Source organism: Stenella coeruleoalba (assembly GCF_951394435.1).
Source record: "Stenella coeruleoalba genome assembly, chromosome: 6".
Taxonomy (NCBI): domain Eukaryota; kingdom Metazoa; phylum Chordata; class Mammalia; order Artiodactyla; family Delphinidae; genus Stenella; species Stenella coeruleoalba.
Window position 1 is genome coordinate 6,529,027 of NC_137151.1, and position 15,498 is coordinate 6,544,524.

A 15,498-nucleotide genomic window follows, 5' to 3' on the forward strand; every position below is an offset into this window, starting at 1 on the left:
TCTCACCTTCAGGAAAATTTTGGTCTTTCCCATTTTCCAGTCTTTGTCTGTGCCCAGCCTGCTTTCGGCGATGCGCAGGGTCATCTGGCGAAACTTGCCCCGAAGCTGCCGAAGAGAAACAGGACTGGCTCTGTGGAGTCACGCCGGAGCCTGCGGTCCCTCCTCGGGGGCTTCCTAGGGAGCGGGGTCCTTCTGCTCCCACAGGGGGCGCCGTCAGGGGCTCCTGGGCAGGGGCACAGGCACTGGGCACCCTGGATCAAGGGTGGGGCCCAGGGGCCCAAGAGGCCACCACACCTTGTAGGGCCTGGGGCCTCAGTGTGGCCGTTGGACACAGGCAGCCCAAACTTCAGGATGGCTGAGTGTTCGGGGAAGGCTAGGAAGCAGGAAGTGTCCTGCTCCCTGGCCACTTATCATCTCTGTGACATTCTGCCACGTAAAAGAGAGTGTTTGCTTTTAACTGCGGATGCTCCTAGAAGGAACATATTCAGCCGCTAGCCTCGTCTAGAGAAGGGAAGCAGGAACGGGGGTCATTTCAAAGCTTGGAGTCCAGGGAGGGGCCCTGGGCATCAGGTGGGCAGCCCGCTTGGAACGGCGGCCGTGTGGGCGCCCAGAGGCGGCTGGGTTCTGCGGATGCGCACGCCGCCTCTCGGGGCCCGTGTGCTGGGCTGCGGGGACACACACCTCCCTGCGCGCGGCGCTGGGCAGCAGGACGGTGAACCTCTGCGAGAACTCCTCGAACGAGTAGCGGATGGGGAATCCGGACTTGCGGATGTGCACCGTCTCCATCATGCCTGAGTAGCGCAGCTGCCAGATGCATAGCTCCCGGTTGAAGAGCTGCGGGCGCAGAGGAGAGGGGCTGATGGCGCGGGCCTCCCCCTTCCGGACCTCCCTGCCACCAACCCTTCGGCTGTCCACCAGATGCAGGAGAACCAAGCAAACACTTGGTTTCATGAACGTTCTGTTTTGAAGGGAGATATTTGGTTGAAGTCGCTGCAAAGTCCTGGAAGTATTTTCCGAGGAGCTCAACAGTCGATAACATACGAACTGGGACATCCACAAGAACACCAGATGCTTCCCGCATTTTCAGAATATGCAAAGTATGAGGAGTATCGAAGTGTTTTTGCATATATGCCACATTTAACATTTTTTGAAGCGCCCCCAAGCAACGGTGCCAAAGAACACGGCTTCCTTCTGGCTTTGCCTGTGTCGGGGTGACCGGTGCCCCTGCAGTCCTTCGGGCTGGGCCTCCATCGTGCCTCTCACACTCTAGTGGAAGGAATAAGTACCTTTCCTACTTTGAGTCAGAAAATATTCTAAACTTAGTCTGTCCATCCTCCAGAGATGGGTATTTGGACAGGAGCTTGGCCACGATGCTTTGCACAGGGGTATGGGGTCTCAGCCATGGCCCCAAGACTCTGCATGCCTGGGACCCTGGAGAGCCCCCCTCCACCTCCAACCAGGAGTGTCTGGGGACTAGGGGCAAGCCCTCCAATCCGGCAAGCCCACCAGCACCTGGAAACACAGAGGGCCACAGAGGCAACTGCCTGTGGCATCTAGGGCCGCACAGTAGTTAGTTCTGGGCAACTCCTTAGCTCCCATGTATTATTTCCGGTGGGCCTGTGCTTTGCCTTTAATCTTTACAACAGCCCTACCTGGTGTGGCACTCAGCTCCAACTTAGAGACCAGCTGCCTGAGGCTCAGGGCCACGCTCCTGAGTGGCTGAGCCAGGGTTCCTACCTTGAGCCTTCCTGGCCCCTCAGCCTGGGTTCCCCTACACCCGCACAGCAGCTACCAACTCCCAGAAATGTCTCAGCCGGGGGCACCCACAAGACCTGAGAATGACCCTCAGGCCCCCACCTGTGGGCGTGGGTAGAGGACCTCTGGGAGCACAGTTACTCTCTAACATCTGTGCATTGTGCCTTTAAGGAAGACACACTTTGGATCTCCTGGGCCAGCCTGAATTTCATATGATTTTATACTTTTCAAAAAGGCACTCCATTTAATGTAATATTATTTCTTTTCTTAAGATTTTTTTTTTTTAATCATGTTATCTCCTCTCAGATGGCATCTCCGAGTTTCTGGAGTCCTGTATTTGCAGCCTCTGGGTGGGATTCCCAAGCCCACGTGTCAGGGGCTGGGCAGGCAGCAGGCTCTCGCCCCGCCCCACACATAAGCAGATAAAGCCGCCTTCCAAGGGCTGCATGGCCTCAGGTCTCGGTGACCAGCAGTTGGTGTCAGTCTCTAAAATCACAGTACTGGTTGCTGCCCCTTATGGAGTGTGGTTTACGTATGCAGATGTGGCAAAAACGTCATGTGCAATCCTTGCTGCCCCCTGCAGGTAGGCAGGTCCTGAATTTAAGGAAGAGAAAACTGAGGCTCAGAGAAGCAACACACCTGGCCAATGGCAGGCGAATGGCAGGGCTGAGACGGTTGAGGTCCGGGTGATCCAAAGCCCTGAAGGTCACAGACCTTCAAATGGCATAGACTGGTCACCTTGCCTCAGTACCCACATCTGTAAAATGGGGGCAGTTAGCTCTAAAGCTGCCCAGACACTCGTGCGGGGAGTGAGTGACATGACCCCAGATGCCATCAGACTCATCCAGTAGAGGCCTTCTCCCTCCCCGCATTACCAGTGGCTTCTTGTACTCATTGGGTTTGATGCAGCGGATGAAGTAGGGCTGGCGGTTGGTCAGGATTTTCATCAGCTGGTCCAGGGACTGCTTGAACTGGCCCGCCAAGGTGGAGGGCCGCTTGCTGGAGTCTGCAGACTGCAGGCAAAAGCACAGGGCACAGGTGGGGGGCTGGGGAGCTTGGCCTGGGGCACAGCTGACCCATGGCACAGTGAGGGCTTCTGCCGAGGTCCCGCAGGTGGGCAGGGCTACATTCATCCAATCGCTCATTCATTCATCTAGCACAGGTTCCCCAAGTGCCTACGTGTGCAGGTGCCCAGCTAGACACTGGGGACCCAGAGCCAAGTAAGACAGGGCAAACCTCCTGTCTAGGGGTGGGGCCCCCCAAGTGGGGCGCACAGATGATGCACCAGGGTGAGGAGCGAATGCTTTACCTCACCATTCTACATTTTCAGTGTTTGTATCGGTTTTATATGCTTTTTTTGAATGTTTTATACTGTACACTGTAAGCATTATAGTAAATGTATACAGTTTTAAAATACATGTATTAAAATGATGGATGCAAGAGAAAACAAGAGCCCAAGCCCCGGGCCAAGAGTAGTGTGTGTTTTTGTGCAATGCTGGCCTTGGACAATGCTCCTTGATCAAACCTTTCCAAGGTCGAATGTTCTCGAGTGTGTACTGCCAAATCGCGTCAGTCTGGAGACACGAGCTCACCACTTAACACCTCTGAAAGCAGGATGCGATCACTGGCGGGCCTAATGACGATGGGTAGCATTTTCCTGTTGTCCTGGCTTATAAGATAATGTGCATTTCCCTCCACTGTCATTCTGTTCCCTGAAACCTGTGGGACATGCTCTGGTGTCCCCACAGGGCCAGGAGTAGGCTGTGCTCCGGCCTCCGCTGTGACGTCCAGGCTGGCTCTGTGAATGCAGAGGGTCTGGCCCAGCTCCGCCTGGTTCCAGACCTGGGCAATTCCTGCACAGCCTCGCGGCTCCCTGGTGCCCCCCTGGGCTGGCTCTGCACGTGGCTGTGCTGCGGGCCCTGGGCGCTAAAGCCTCAGGAGTAGAGGTGGGGATTGGGATGATGAGAGGTCAAGGGCACCTCAGTGTGGCCAGAGCTGACTGTGCAGCATGCAGGGGAGAGGACAGGGGGTGTCCTCTGCTGCACCCACAGTTCCTGAGCCCCTGAGCCGGCCTCATCTCCCTGCCTGGGCGTGGGGGAGCTCTTCGTCAGGTGACTCACAGGGCTTTTCTGGAACCGTCACTGTTAAGGGGTGAAGGCATGGCTGCTAGGGGGTGTGCAGACCCGCACCCTGCTGGGGCGTCCTAGGCTGCTCTGAGGAGCACCTGGGGCTCTCTGCTGCCCACCTCCCTGGCCAGGAGCCTCAGTGCTGCTGCCACCACACCACACACACACACACACACAGACACACACCACACATACCACACATACACACCACATACCACACACACACACCACATACCACACACACACACCACATACCACACACACCACATACCACACACACACCACACATCACATACCACACACACACACACCACATACCACACACACACACACCACATACCACACACACACACCACATACCAACACACACACACCAGATACCACACACCACACATACCACACATACACACCACACACACACACAGACACCACATATCACATACCACACACACACCACATACCACACACACACCACACACATACCACACACACACACACACACCACACACCACATATCACACACCATACACACATAGACACCACATAGTACACACACACCAGATACCACATACCACACACACACACCACATACCACATACCACACACACACCACATACCACACACACACGCACCACATGACACACACACCACACAAAACACACACAGAGACAGATATAGAAAGAAACAAGAGAAGCCAAAGCAGGTGGGCCGTCTAGAGTCCACCGCTCACTGGGAAGCAGGCGGAGTCCCGTTCCCCCGACCCCGCCCCGCCCGCTGCCCCTGAAGCCCCTCTCCCTGTTTTCAGTCACCTCTGCCCCCCGCCTGAGGATTCCCGACCCGAGAACCCAGGCCCCCGGCTGGGCAGGGCCACCGAGCCCACCTTGAAGAGCTGGCTGCCTGCCGTCACCTGGACGATGGTCCCTCGGCCCCGCTTGTGCTCCGAGGACTGCAGCCCGAATATCTCCCGCAGGAACTCGTTCCGGGAGGAGTGGACCAGGGCGAGGATGTCCGTGCTCAGCACGTCCCGATTCTTCTCCAGGAAGCCTGCAGGGCGTTGTAGTTTCTTATGTCAGGGTTGAAAGTGAGCTCACCACACGAGATGAATTGTGCAGAAACACAACAGTAGAGGGCTGCTGCTCGCTCAGGCGATACAGCGCCGGCTCGTCCTGCTGTGGGGGCTTTTATTTAAGCTTTACCTATGTTTACATCTTAAGACTTGTTTTCTCAACATTCCAGAAATACCGAAGCAGCCAGATATGCTTTACTGATTATACAGTAAACGGTGGGCTTTCTTAAGAAGTGCCCTGCTTCATCCTCGAACGCAAAAGCAACGCAAGGACATTTCCTTGTGTTCCCATTATTCTGATTGTACTGAGGACATTTCATGGATCAGCGTCCAAAGCACTCAGGACTGCTTGCAGTTCTGGCTTTTTCGCACGCACCCAGCTTGCCGGGGGGACTCATGGGGCACGTCTCCTTCCACGTCCTCAGTTATTTCTCTACACGGGGAAGCAGAGTCCCCCACCCAGCTCGGGCGCGGTGCGACAGGAGTCCCGCAGGCCACCCCTCCAGGCCTGCCTCCATCACCGGGGACCAGCGCCGGGCGGTGTCACGGCCACAGCCACATCCCGCGGCCGGCACTAGCCCCCATCCCCACTGCCGCCCCCATCCAAGCCGCCACCAGTCCTTCCGCCTGATTAGCCTGCCCGCCCCCTGCCCCTCCCTGCCTGCCTGGCCCCTCTGCCCCCAGGGACCTTCCTGAGAGGGCACATCGCCCGTCACCCCTCTTACCTTTCCTCTGCTCTTCTGCTGCCAGTGACTGCCTTCTCCCTCCTCTCTCCCCTGGGGCCTGCACCCTACCCCAGGGAGACCTCATCTCTCCCCCAGGCCCTGTGTCCCCCCCCCAGGGGGTTTCATCTCTTCCAGGGGGGCCTGCAGCCTCCACGAGCTCCCTGGGGCCCTCTACCCTCCCGTCCCACTCAGGCCAACTCTGGTTTGTGCTTCAGGCCAGCTCAACCGTCATCTACTCCAGGAGGCTCTCCTGTGCCACAAGTGGGGCGAGAGGCCCTCCTTGGGGCTCCCTTCCGTCCTGTCACCTGGCTCAGGGGTGGCCTGAGGACTTCCCATCTGCTCCACCAGCCACGGCTCCCTGGGTGGACCACGGGCAAGACCGAGTCCATGCCCCTCAACATCCCAGCAATCCCAGCCACCGCTGTCACTGCCACATACACCCAGGAAACCACTAGCAGCACAGCAGACGGAGTGTCCATTCCATGTGCAGTTTAGACCTCGCCGAGGGCAGTGCCAGCAGGCTCTCATCAGGGCTCTGAATTTCTGCGGACCCTGGGCAAGTATGATCGAGGCAACTGCGTGTTTACATAAAGGGGCCAAAAGAAGAAGAGAAGGAAAAGGAGAAAGTACAGAAACCTCCCCACCCCTCATAATCCCTGAAAATCTGGCAACCTGGCCACGTCCAGGCAGCTTGCAGTCTGGAGAGGACTGGGCACTCCCACCTGGAGGCCCACCCTTCCCAGCTGGCCGGTCTGTGCAGGAACGGCCACTTCAAAACGCCCCTGCGGAAGCAGCGTGGGGACAGAAGCTGCTTTGCTCTTCCTGGAAGCCCAAAACGGGGAAACGAAAGAAATTAAACACCATTTGGCTTCCTGGCTTCAAGGATGGGGCGGGGGGAACTTACTGGTTATGAGGTCCTGAGACATATTTCCCTCTTCATCATAAGTTTAAACTGCACTCGTCTTGGAAATGAATGTGTGCCCATAGGCATTGTGCGCACATGCGTGTGAGCATATGTGTGTGCTTGGACAGAGTAGGTTTAAGAACGAAGCATGTCTGTCACTCACTAAGGAGACCCTGAGGGCCTGGGAACCCCAGGGCCCCTCTACCAGCCCTGCTCTGGGGCCTTGGAAGGACTTTCTAGGGCCAGAGGGCCCTCCAGCCTAAGGACTGAGCCTCCAGAAATCAGGGAGGGCAATGTATGGGCTGAGCTGTTTGCCCCCAAAATCCATATGTTGAAGCCCTAACCTCCAGTACCTCAGAATGTGACTATATGTGGAGAGAAGGGCCTTTAAAGAGATAATTAAGATAAAATGAGGCTGTTAGAGTGGGCCCTAATCCAGTCTGACTGGTGTCGTATAAGAAGAGGAGATAAGGGACTTCCCTGGTGGCGCAGTGGTTAAGAATCCCCCTGCCAATGCAGGGGACACGGGTTCAAGCCCTGGGCTGGGAAGATCCCAAATGCGGCAAAGCAACTAAGCCCTTGTGCCACAACTACTGAGCCTGTGCGCCACAACTACTGAAGACTGTGCATGGAGAGCCCGTGCTTCGCAACGAGAAGCCACGGCAATGAGAAGCCCGCGCGCCGCAACGAAGAGCAGTTCCTGCTCGCCGCAACTAGAGAAAGCCCGCGTGCAGCAACGAAGACCCCACACAGCCAAAAATAAAAATAAATAAATTTATTAAAAAAAAAAAAGAAGAAGAAGAGATTAGGATCCAGAGACAATAAAGATGCCAGAAGAGAGACATCAGAAGGAACCAGTCCTGCCGACATCTTTGTCTTGGACAAAGGCAAAACCATGCCTGACCTTATCTCAGCGTATACACTTTCCCTACCAAGAGGGTGAAAAGATAACCCACAGAATAGGAGAAAATACTTGCACACGTACGGACACATGCTACAACGTGGAAGAACCATGAAAACATTATGACAAGTGAGAGAAGCCAGTCACAAAGGCCACATGGTGTACGATTCCGTTTATGTGAAATGTCCGAAACAGGCAAGTCCATAGAGACAGAAATCAGTGGTTGCCTAGGACTGGGGTGAAATGAGGAATGACCGCTAATGGGCGTTTCTTCTGGGGTGATGGAAAAGTTAAAAAATTGTGGCCACAGCTGCATAATTCTGTGAATATACTAAAAACCATTGAGTTGTAGACTTCAAATGGCTGAATTCTATGGTATGTGAATTCTCTCTCAATAGAACTATTACCCACAAAACAAAACACAAACAAACATGCCTGGTCCATTCCATTCCCTCTGTCCCATTGCTGGTTCTGCAAAATGACCTAGTCCCCTCAGCCTTCTTTCCTTGGCCTCCCTGGAGTGCTCGGGATTTAGAAGAAAGGGGCTGTGGAGAGGAGCTGCACCCACCTTCTGCCTGGTAGTACACCTCGCCGGCAAAGTGGGCGATGCCGAATCGGGCATCGTGGATGTTCTTGGGCTGCAGGAAGACCTTGTTGTTGGCATGGATGTTCTTCAGTTTTTGCAGCAAGGTGATGTCTGTCCCCTGGAAGAACGGACACCCTATGGGCTGAGGTCCCAGAGTCCAGCCACTGGGAGGTCAGCTGGCACACTCCCAGGTCTCAGGGGCTCCCTCAAGGGGGCAAAACAACTGAATGACTGAGGGCCTTTCTACAGACAGCAAACGGATGCCCAGGTGGCGGCAGCTTGTTGCGGTGAGCGAGGACAGAGGCGGGAGTAGAGACTGGGTCGGGCGATCCTCACTGCCAGCGTCCCGCTCTACCCTTCCCTACAACTGCCCAGGGACCAGAGCTTCTCCCTTCCGTAGATCACAGCTCTTCCTGACTACCTTTGAGAATCCATCTCCCCAAGGACAGGCAGAGTCCTCCAAAGTGAGAATGAAAGTGTTTTCTTGTCTTGAACCCTCTGCAGCCCTTGACCTACAAGGCTGAACAAGCCCCCTCTTGGGGTGTGTTCTTGAATCTAAATAATGCATTCTGGGGAGTGGGAGTGAGGGTAGAGTCAGGTGCCTCCCTGCAGGAGGCCTTGAAGGAGAGGAAGGCTGGAAGGCTGGGGCTTGTCTGCTGACTGCCGGCAGAGGTTCCAGCAGCCCTGGAGTTTCCCACGTGTGGGGTCTCCACCCGAGGGGCGGCGGGCCCAGGGGCGCACCTGTGGGAAGCGGCTCTCTTCGTCCAGGAGGGAGATGATGCTCAAGGGCTTGAGGGCCAGCAGGTCCAGCGTGGGCAGGTTGTCGTTGTAGTGGATGTAGTCCCAGGGGATGCACTCGGTGCGGTACTCTTCCTGCTCCATGGTGAACACGTGCTGCACGAAGAGCTGCTGCAGGTGCTCGTTAGCCAGGTTGATGCAGAGCTGCTCGAAGCTGTGGGGACAGGGCCACCCCGGGCGGGAAAGGGTCGGCTCGATCGCTGCTGCAGCCGGCCACTGGCACACAGCTGCCTATCCCCAAACACATGCGCACGCTGACACACAGCCTCCCTCTTCTTCTACCTCCGCCTCCATCCCCTCCTCCACCCCACAGCAAACAGACTCAGAGAAATGAGGGGGCTTGTGTATCATCAGGCCCCCGCCTTTGTCTCCCTCCGGTCCCCTGCGGTCCTCTGCCAGGCCTGCCTATCCTGACACGGAGACAATCCCTGGGGGACCAAGTGTCCTGTAGCCACCCGAGCAGCCTTGGGCAGTGGCTTTGGTATTAAGATGAGTTTCTGGCTGGGCTCCTTTGCATCAACCAGACACACTCCCTACCCCCACCCCAATCCTCCCAACCTGTTCTCCCTCCCGGGTTCCCCACCTTGGGAAATGGGTCCGCCACTTACCGCCCCTAGCTCAGGTCAGAAACCAGCCCGTCATGCCTGACACCCCTCTCTCCCTCCTCCCCAGTTCCAGTCAGTTGCCAATGTCTGGTCCACGCTTCCTCCAACACAGACCTGTTTACTTCTTTTCACCGCCACTGCTGCTACCTTAATCCAGGCCACCCTTCTTCCTCCCCTGGAGCACAGCGACAGCGTCCTCATGGCTCTCCCTGCCTCCAGCCTCACCCCCCCCAGTCACCCTCCACAGCCACCAGAGGGAGCACATCTGATCCCGCTCTCCCCCTACTTCGAATCCTCGTGGACCTGGGCGCCCACTGTTGTTGGGATCCAGACAGACAGTGACACAGTAGAAAGCCTGCCCGTCTCTGCCAGGGAGCGGCTGAGGGGCACCGTGGACTTCTCACAGTGCTGGGAAGGCACCTGGCCCCTCCTTACCTCCGAGTCTTCTTCACACGTGTGAGCCCCTCCCCTCCTTCCTCTGACCTGCTTGGTCTGCTCACCCTCTGGGTCTCACTTAGGCATTTCTTTTTCAGGATGGGTTGCCCATTTATGCAAAGCCGCATGGTACCCAGGACTCGTTGTTCAAGGTCTGTTAACCCAAGAGAGTTAACACACTGCCTGCAGAGTGTGGACTAAGAATGCTGCCTGTCATATCAGTAAACAAAGGGTGTCACAGCTACGAGCCCTGAGGGAACTCAGGATGGAGACAAGGAATGACCACCATCTAGCTAGCAGTCATCAGACTGCAGCCACCCGCAACGATGCACCCTGCACCTGGAGGAGACTCAGGATGAGAAGCACAGGATCCTGGCCCCAGAGAGCTGAGGTGCGTATCAAAGGAATGATTTCAATGAGCCCAGACTCCTGCATCTTCCCATACACAGAAAGGCACTAAATGCCTTAACTTGGGATGTCCGACTTTCTTTAATTAATGATAATCTTTTGATGTTCCAACTACCTGCCTTTTGTTGCAAAACTTTTATATGCCTTGGGACCCCCCTCACCTCCTCGGAGCAGTTTTCTCAGAGTTATTTGAGACGCTGTCTCCTGGGCTTCAAGTCCTAAGAATGTCCACTGAATAAAACATGACTCTCAACTTTGAGGTTGTGCACTTTTTTTCAGTCGACAAGAGCACTCGGTGAACCCGGTCGGGCCAGTGACTGGGTGCTGTGAGTGACATGGCCCTGCTCCTCCCTGTGGCCCCCGGACTGCAGCCCTGTCGCAAACCCAGCTCGTGGCCCAGATCCCCTACAACCAACTACTCATCCACCTCCACAGGGTCCAACAGTGTGCTTGCTCTGCTCAACGGCCCCTCTCAGGGCCAGAAACCAATGATCAGAATCACTTTTTAGTTTACTTAGAGTTTGCTTTGCGTTGGGCTGAGTTCTGCCAGCCCTACCCCATCCCACCTGCCTGCAGAGAGCTGGTCCTGGGAGGCTGTCACCCCCGTGTGCTTGCACTCGGAATGGCTTGTATCTTGACAATCCTGGCCAAGTTGTTAGGGAAACCGCTGACCAAAACTGCCCGCCCTGGCCAGGCCCGATAGTAACCACTTGCATGAGTTATCTTAAACAGGAGGTCCTGGTAAGGAATGTGGAACTAACAAGCTACCACCAACCGGAAGAATTCGGGAAAGGTCAAAAGAGAGAGGAGACACCAGTCCATATGTCCTACCAACCTCCCAGAATCCTTCTCGCTGGAATCCATCTTGGCTGAGCGATGTGTGCGCCACCAGGAAGGACCCTGAGTCAGAGTGATTGGCCAGAGACAACCCGGAAACTAACCCCATCACCATAAAACCTGAGACTGCGAGCCATGCGGCAGAGCAGTTCTCCTGGGTTCCCTTAGCCTCCTGCTCTCCACCCGGGCACCTCTTCCCAATAAAGTCTCTTTCTTTGTCAGCACATGTGTCTCCTTGGACAATTCATTTCTAAGTGTTAGACAAGGGCCCACACTTGGGCTCTGGAAGCGGTCCCCCTTCCCGCAACAAAGGGACCTTCTCAGACTTCAGCTGGAGGTAGGGTCTCAGGCAGGGGCATGCCAAGGTCAGGACAGCCCCTTGGCTCCTCTAATAGTGCCCAGAGGCCTCCACTTGGAACTGAAACCAAGCAGGACCCTGAGGGACCCTCCTGGGTACAAAAGCCCCCCTGCGACCCCCGTTTCTTGTTTGTAGAGAAAGGCTTTAGTCTCCTAGGCCACCCCTGAGTTCCAAAGAGCAGACTCAAACAGTTACTAATTAGGGAAGTGAGGAAATGCAGTCAAGAAACAATAATGCAACGATAAAACAGAGTCCTAGTTCTTCCTCAAGGGGTACACATAACAATCTGATGCATCTCTTTGAGTTCTTCTACAGAAACTAAGACCCCTGCCCAGGTGGAGGACGGTGACTACACGCTGACCACAAGTATGTAGACCCCAGACTGGTTGGAACCAGAAGGTTGATGATTAAGCTACCTGAAACTTCACCCCATTACCTCACCACCAACCAATCAGAAGAAAGTCCACAAGCTGACCACGTACCCTGTGATCCTCACCCCTAAAGTTGCCTTTAAAAAACTTTCCCTGAAAGTCATCAAGGAGTTTGTGTTTTGAGCATGAGCTGCCCATTCTCCTTGCCTGACCCTGCAATAAACGCTGTGTTTTCCTTCACTATAGCCCAGTGTCAGTAGATTGGCTTTGCTGCACACTGGGTGAGCAGACCTGAATTCAGTTCGGTAATAGGACCAACTCTAGGCTCCATCCAGCCCATCCCTTTAAATGAACCAGGCTCACCTGGGTAAGCTAGGTCACGCATGTAGGACGCTTCCTGCTTGCTTGTTCCCAGTCCTCATTTCCTCGTCCTCCAGCCCCCGGATAATGCCCCAGAGCAACACCTGTCCTCATCTGGCCCCACTGCCTGGCTCCCCTAACCACCCCTCTCTACCCCCACTCCCAGCCTTCATCACAGTCTCAGCTGGGAATTACTTCTCTGAACTGCCTCCTGCCTCCAGATCTTCAGCCTCCAGACTGGGACACTGGATCAGAAGTGTCCTGCCTCACCTTACCCCTGCCAAACTGAAGAGTCGGTGATGGGCCACAAACTCCATTACCCAGTATGATATCCCACCTAGATGCAGTTGCATCAGTGTTACTGATTTCCATTTTCACCCTAACCACATGTGATGATTCACTCCAGTTCATGAGGAGGGTGGATGGCTCAAGAGGGGTGATGAATGCTGAGGTGCTTTTAGCCTGACTCTCAGGGATGCTTTTAGTTATGTGGCTTTTTCTAGACATGTTGTGGATGCCAGGGGATGTGCACGGACCACCTCACTGAGGAAAGCCCTAGTCTTGCTGAGGGACTCACCCTGGTGTCTGTGAGCGGAGGTGAGAGGTCCTGCTCCTAGCCCAGAGGGGGAGGAGTGGCTACCCTCCAGCTGGCTCAGAGAAGAGCTAAGCTTATCTTCCATTTTCCAAAAGCAGGTGCACCGATCTCCATACCTATTTTTCTGGAAATTTTCAAAACCAAATATGTCCAGGAGGCCGATGGTCCTTCGCACGTTTTTGGGGTCCTGAGCAGGTGGGGTGAAAATTGCGGCGTTGATTTTCTTGAGAATCCACAGGAAGAGGTGCCCATAGATGCCCTGTGGAGACATGGGGTAGAGCCCACAGGCTATGATGTACAAGAGGAAGGTTGCCCCTTTCCAGTTCACCTGGAAAGGCTGCAGGCACACTGGATCTCATGGACCTACTCAAGGAGATCATCCCTACTTTAAGGTAAGAAACCACCCTGGAGAGACTAGGCAGCCCACCGTCACCAGGCAGGTGACCGGCAGAGTTGGGACTTGCCCAGCTATCTCTGCCCTTCCCTGCTGTCCACCCACAAGGCTCAACAGGTTGACACGCGGGCCCCTTTTCCCGCAGCGCTGCACCTTGACGAAGGCATCCCTCCGGTCTGCAGCCTGGGAGATGTTCAGGGGCCTGGTGACAAACTCCCCACGGATGATGATGGAGTGTTTGATCAGACAGTCTCGGAGTTCCTGGTCCTTCACCTGGAAGGCGGGTGGGGGCTGGCATCACAGCTGACTGAGCAGGGCCTGGCGCCAACACCTTGTCTTATGACCAAATACCCTATGCCCAAGGCCTGAGGGTAGGAGATGCCTGTGACTAGGGCCAGAGTCGGGATGCTGGGCAGGGCCCGGTCCAGGGTCAGTCTGAGCACTGGGGTATCAGTGTTGGGGGAGGATGCACAAGCTGGGTGGGCCCCGAGCATGCTGGCTCCTTGGTTGACCAGTCCTGTGCTGGTCTCCTGCGGCTGGGTCCACCATTGGGTGGACCCTGGGAAACAGTGGGAAGGAAGGGCTCTGAGGCCCGGCCATTGACATCTGGATACGCCCCAGCTGACGCCACTCCTGCCTGGAGGCTGAAGACCCAAGGGAGCAAGACGAGTCTGGATGGAGTCCCTCCCACCATGCGGGGAAGACTGAACCAGCAAAAATGGAAGGTTTCTGAGAACCCTGAATCACATGAAGAACATTAGGAGCAAAACATGCCCACCTAATGTGATTGCTTCCCCCACCCCTTCTGATTCTATTAATTTTCCACTGGACCTGCCAGCGGGGTGTGATGTGGAGGACATGACAATGCCCCATCGCTCATCCTCCAAGTCAACGCTCTATGTGGTCTCCTTAATAACCTGTAGGGTGAATGGTCTGAGCACATTCCACCGGCCCAGAATAGCACAACTCATGGAGAAGCCCCGGGGACCAGGACACGGGGCAGGGACCTTCTGATGTAAGGACATCAGATTGTGTGAGTGGGGAGAGCCTGGGGTCTGGGTGGGGTGGAAAGTTGAGTAAAGGCCACAGAAGAGCAGGAGGGTCAGGGAAAAGGGAAGAAACACACGTTCAAGTCAAACTGATCATTTCCGGGACTTGGTTAATGGTTAGCTCCACGGCCCCACCCTGATTCCCACCCCCAGGGCCTGCAACGCTCCACGAGGGAGCTCAAGGGGTGAGCGGAGAGCCTGGGAGAGGGGTAGGAGGAAGGAACTAGAGCCTGGGAAGGGCTGTCAGCCCAGACCCCCGGGGCTCCTCACGAAAATGGAAGCTGGCGGACATAACAGCCCAGTCACCTCCAGTAACTTCATCACGGTGGGAAAGGCGGGCGTCTCCATCACATCAGAGGAGTCCAGGTTCTCGAAGACCGTAGCTGCAGAGAGAAGCAATGACCCTGAGAGGCAAATTGGCCTGAAGTGATGGGACAGAGGCCTCAGGAAGGCAGCCCCAGATGCACACTTAGAGACAACCGTCCCCAGGAGGGAAGCACTGCCTCTCCCAGTAGCGCCTCTGAGAGCCGAGGCCTCCCTGGGGACCTATCAACACCTTAGCTGTAACTACTGTTAACAGGGTATGTCCCCCTCTGCTGAGATCGGGACCCTGATGCAAAGGGGAGTTTGAAGTTATTGGAGGGAGAAGGTGCTGGTGGGGCATGTGGGGTCTACTGAGGGAGAAAATCAGCCATCAGTCCCCTTCCATCCACTCTGCTGTCCATAGAAACCTAGGCGTGTTCATTCGTTTGGTCAAACAAGCACGGAGCTGAGAGGAGGAGTGGTTGGAAGCCGGGCCCAGCTCTGTTGCAAGTCTCCTGACCCACCTCCTAGTTCAAGTCTCCCCCTTTTGGGTCCCTCCACCTTAGGGCTGCTGAGCTGGCGGAGGAAGGAATGCTGTTTCTGTATTTGTTTTCTTTTTTAAACTTTAAAAAATTGTAAAATAAAGCATACAGATTTTTTAAAATGCATAAAATCCAAGGGCATGTTATAACGGATAATTATTAAGTCAACATTGTGTAACGACAATGAAGCCAAAACCCAGAGCCTCGCTAACACCCGGAGCCGCCTACATCCTTTCCTGCTCAGACCAGTTCCTCCACAAGAGGCAGTATTCTCCTGACCTCCATGGAAACCAGTTCCCTATTTTCTCTTTATCTTTTTACTACCTACCTATGAATCCCTAAACAGCATTTACTTTTACCTGTTTACCTGTGTGTCATCT

The 15,498-nt window shown here is 55.2% G+C and overlaps 1 protein-coding gene across 2 annotated transcripts in view; it reads right to left on the minus strand.

The window, feature by feature from the left end:
• Positions 1-15,498, minus strand: part of MYO7B (myosin VIIB) — a gene marked incomplete at its 5' end in the record, with an annotated part of 71,870 nt that overhangs the window by 35,316 nt on the left and 21,056 nt on the right. For both annotated transcript variants that reach the window (XM_079923615.1, XM_079923614.1), the window contains 9 exons: positions 7-105; positions 682-834; positions 2,631-2,768; positions 4,762-4,925; positions 8,046-8,181; positions 8,805-9,015; positions 12,947-13,089; positions 13,378-13,497; positions 14,580-14,656. In XM_079923615.1, the coding sequence (XP_079779741.1) occupies positions 7-105; positions 682-834; positions 2,631-2,768; positions 4,762-4,925; positions 8,046-8,181; positions 8,805-9,015; positions 12,947-13,089; positions 13,378-13,497; positions 14,580-14,656 (1,241 nt within the window). The remainder of the gene's footprint in view (positions 1-6; positions 106-681; positions 835-2,630; positions 2,769-4,761; positions 4,926-8,045; positions 8,182-8,804; positions 9,016-12,946; positions 13,090-13,377; positions 13,498-14,579; positions 14,657-15,498) is intronic.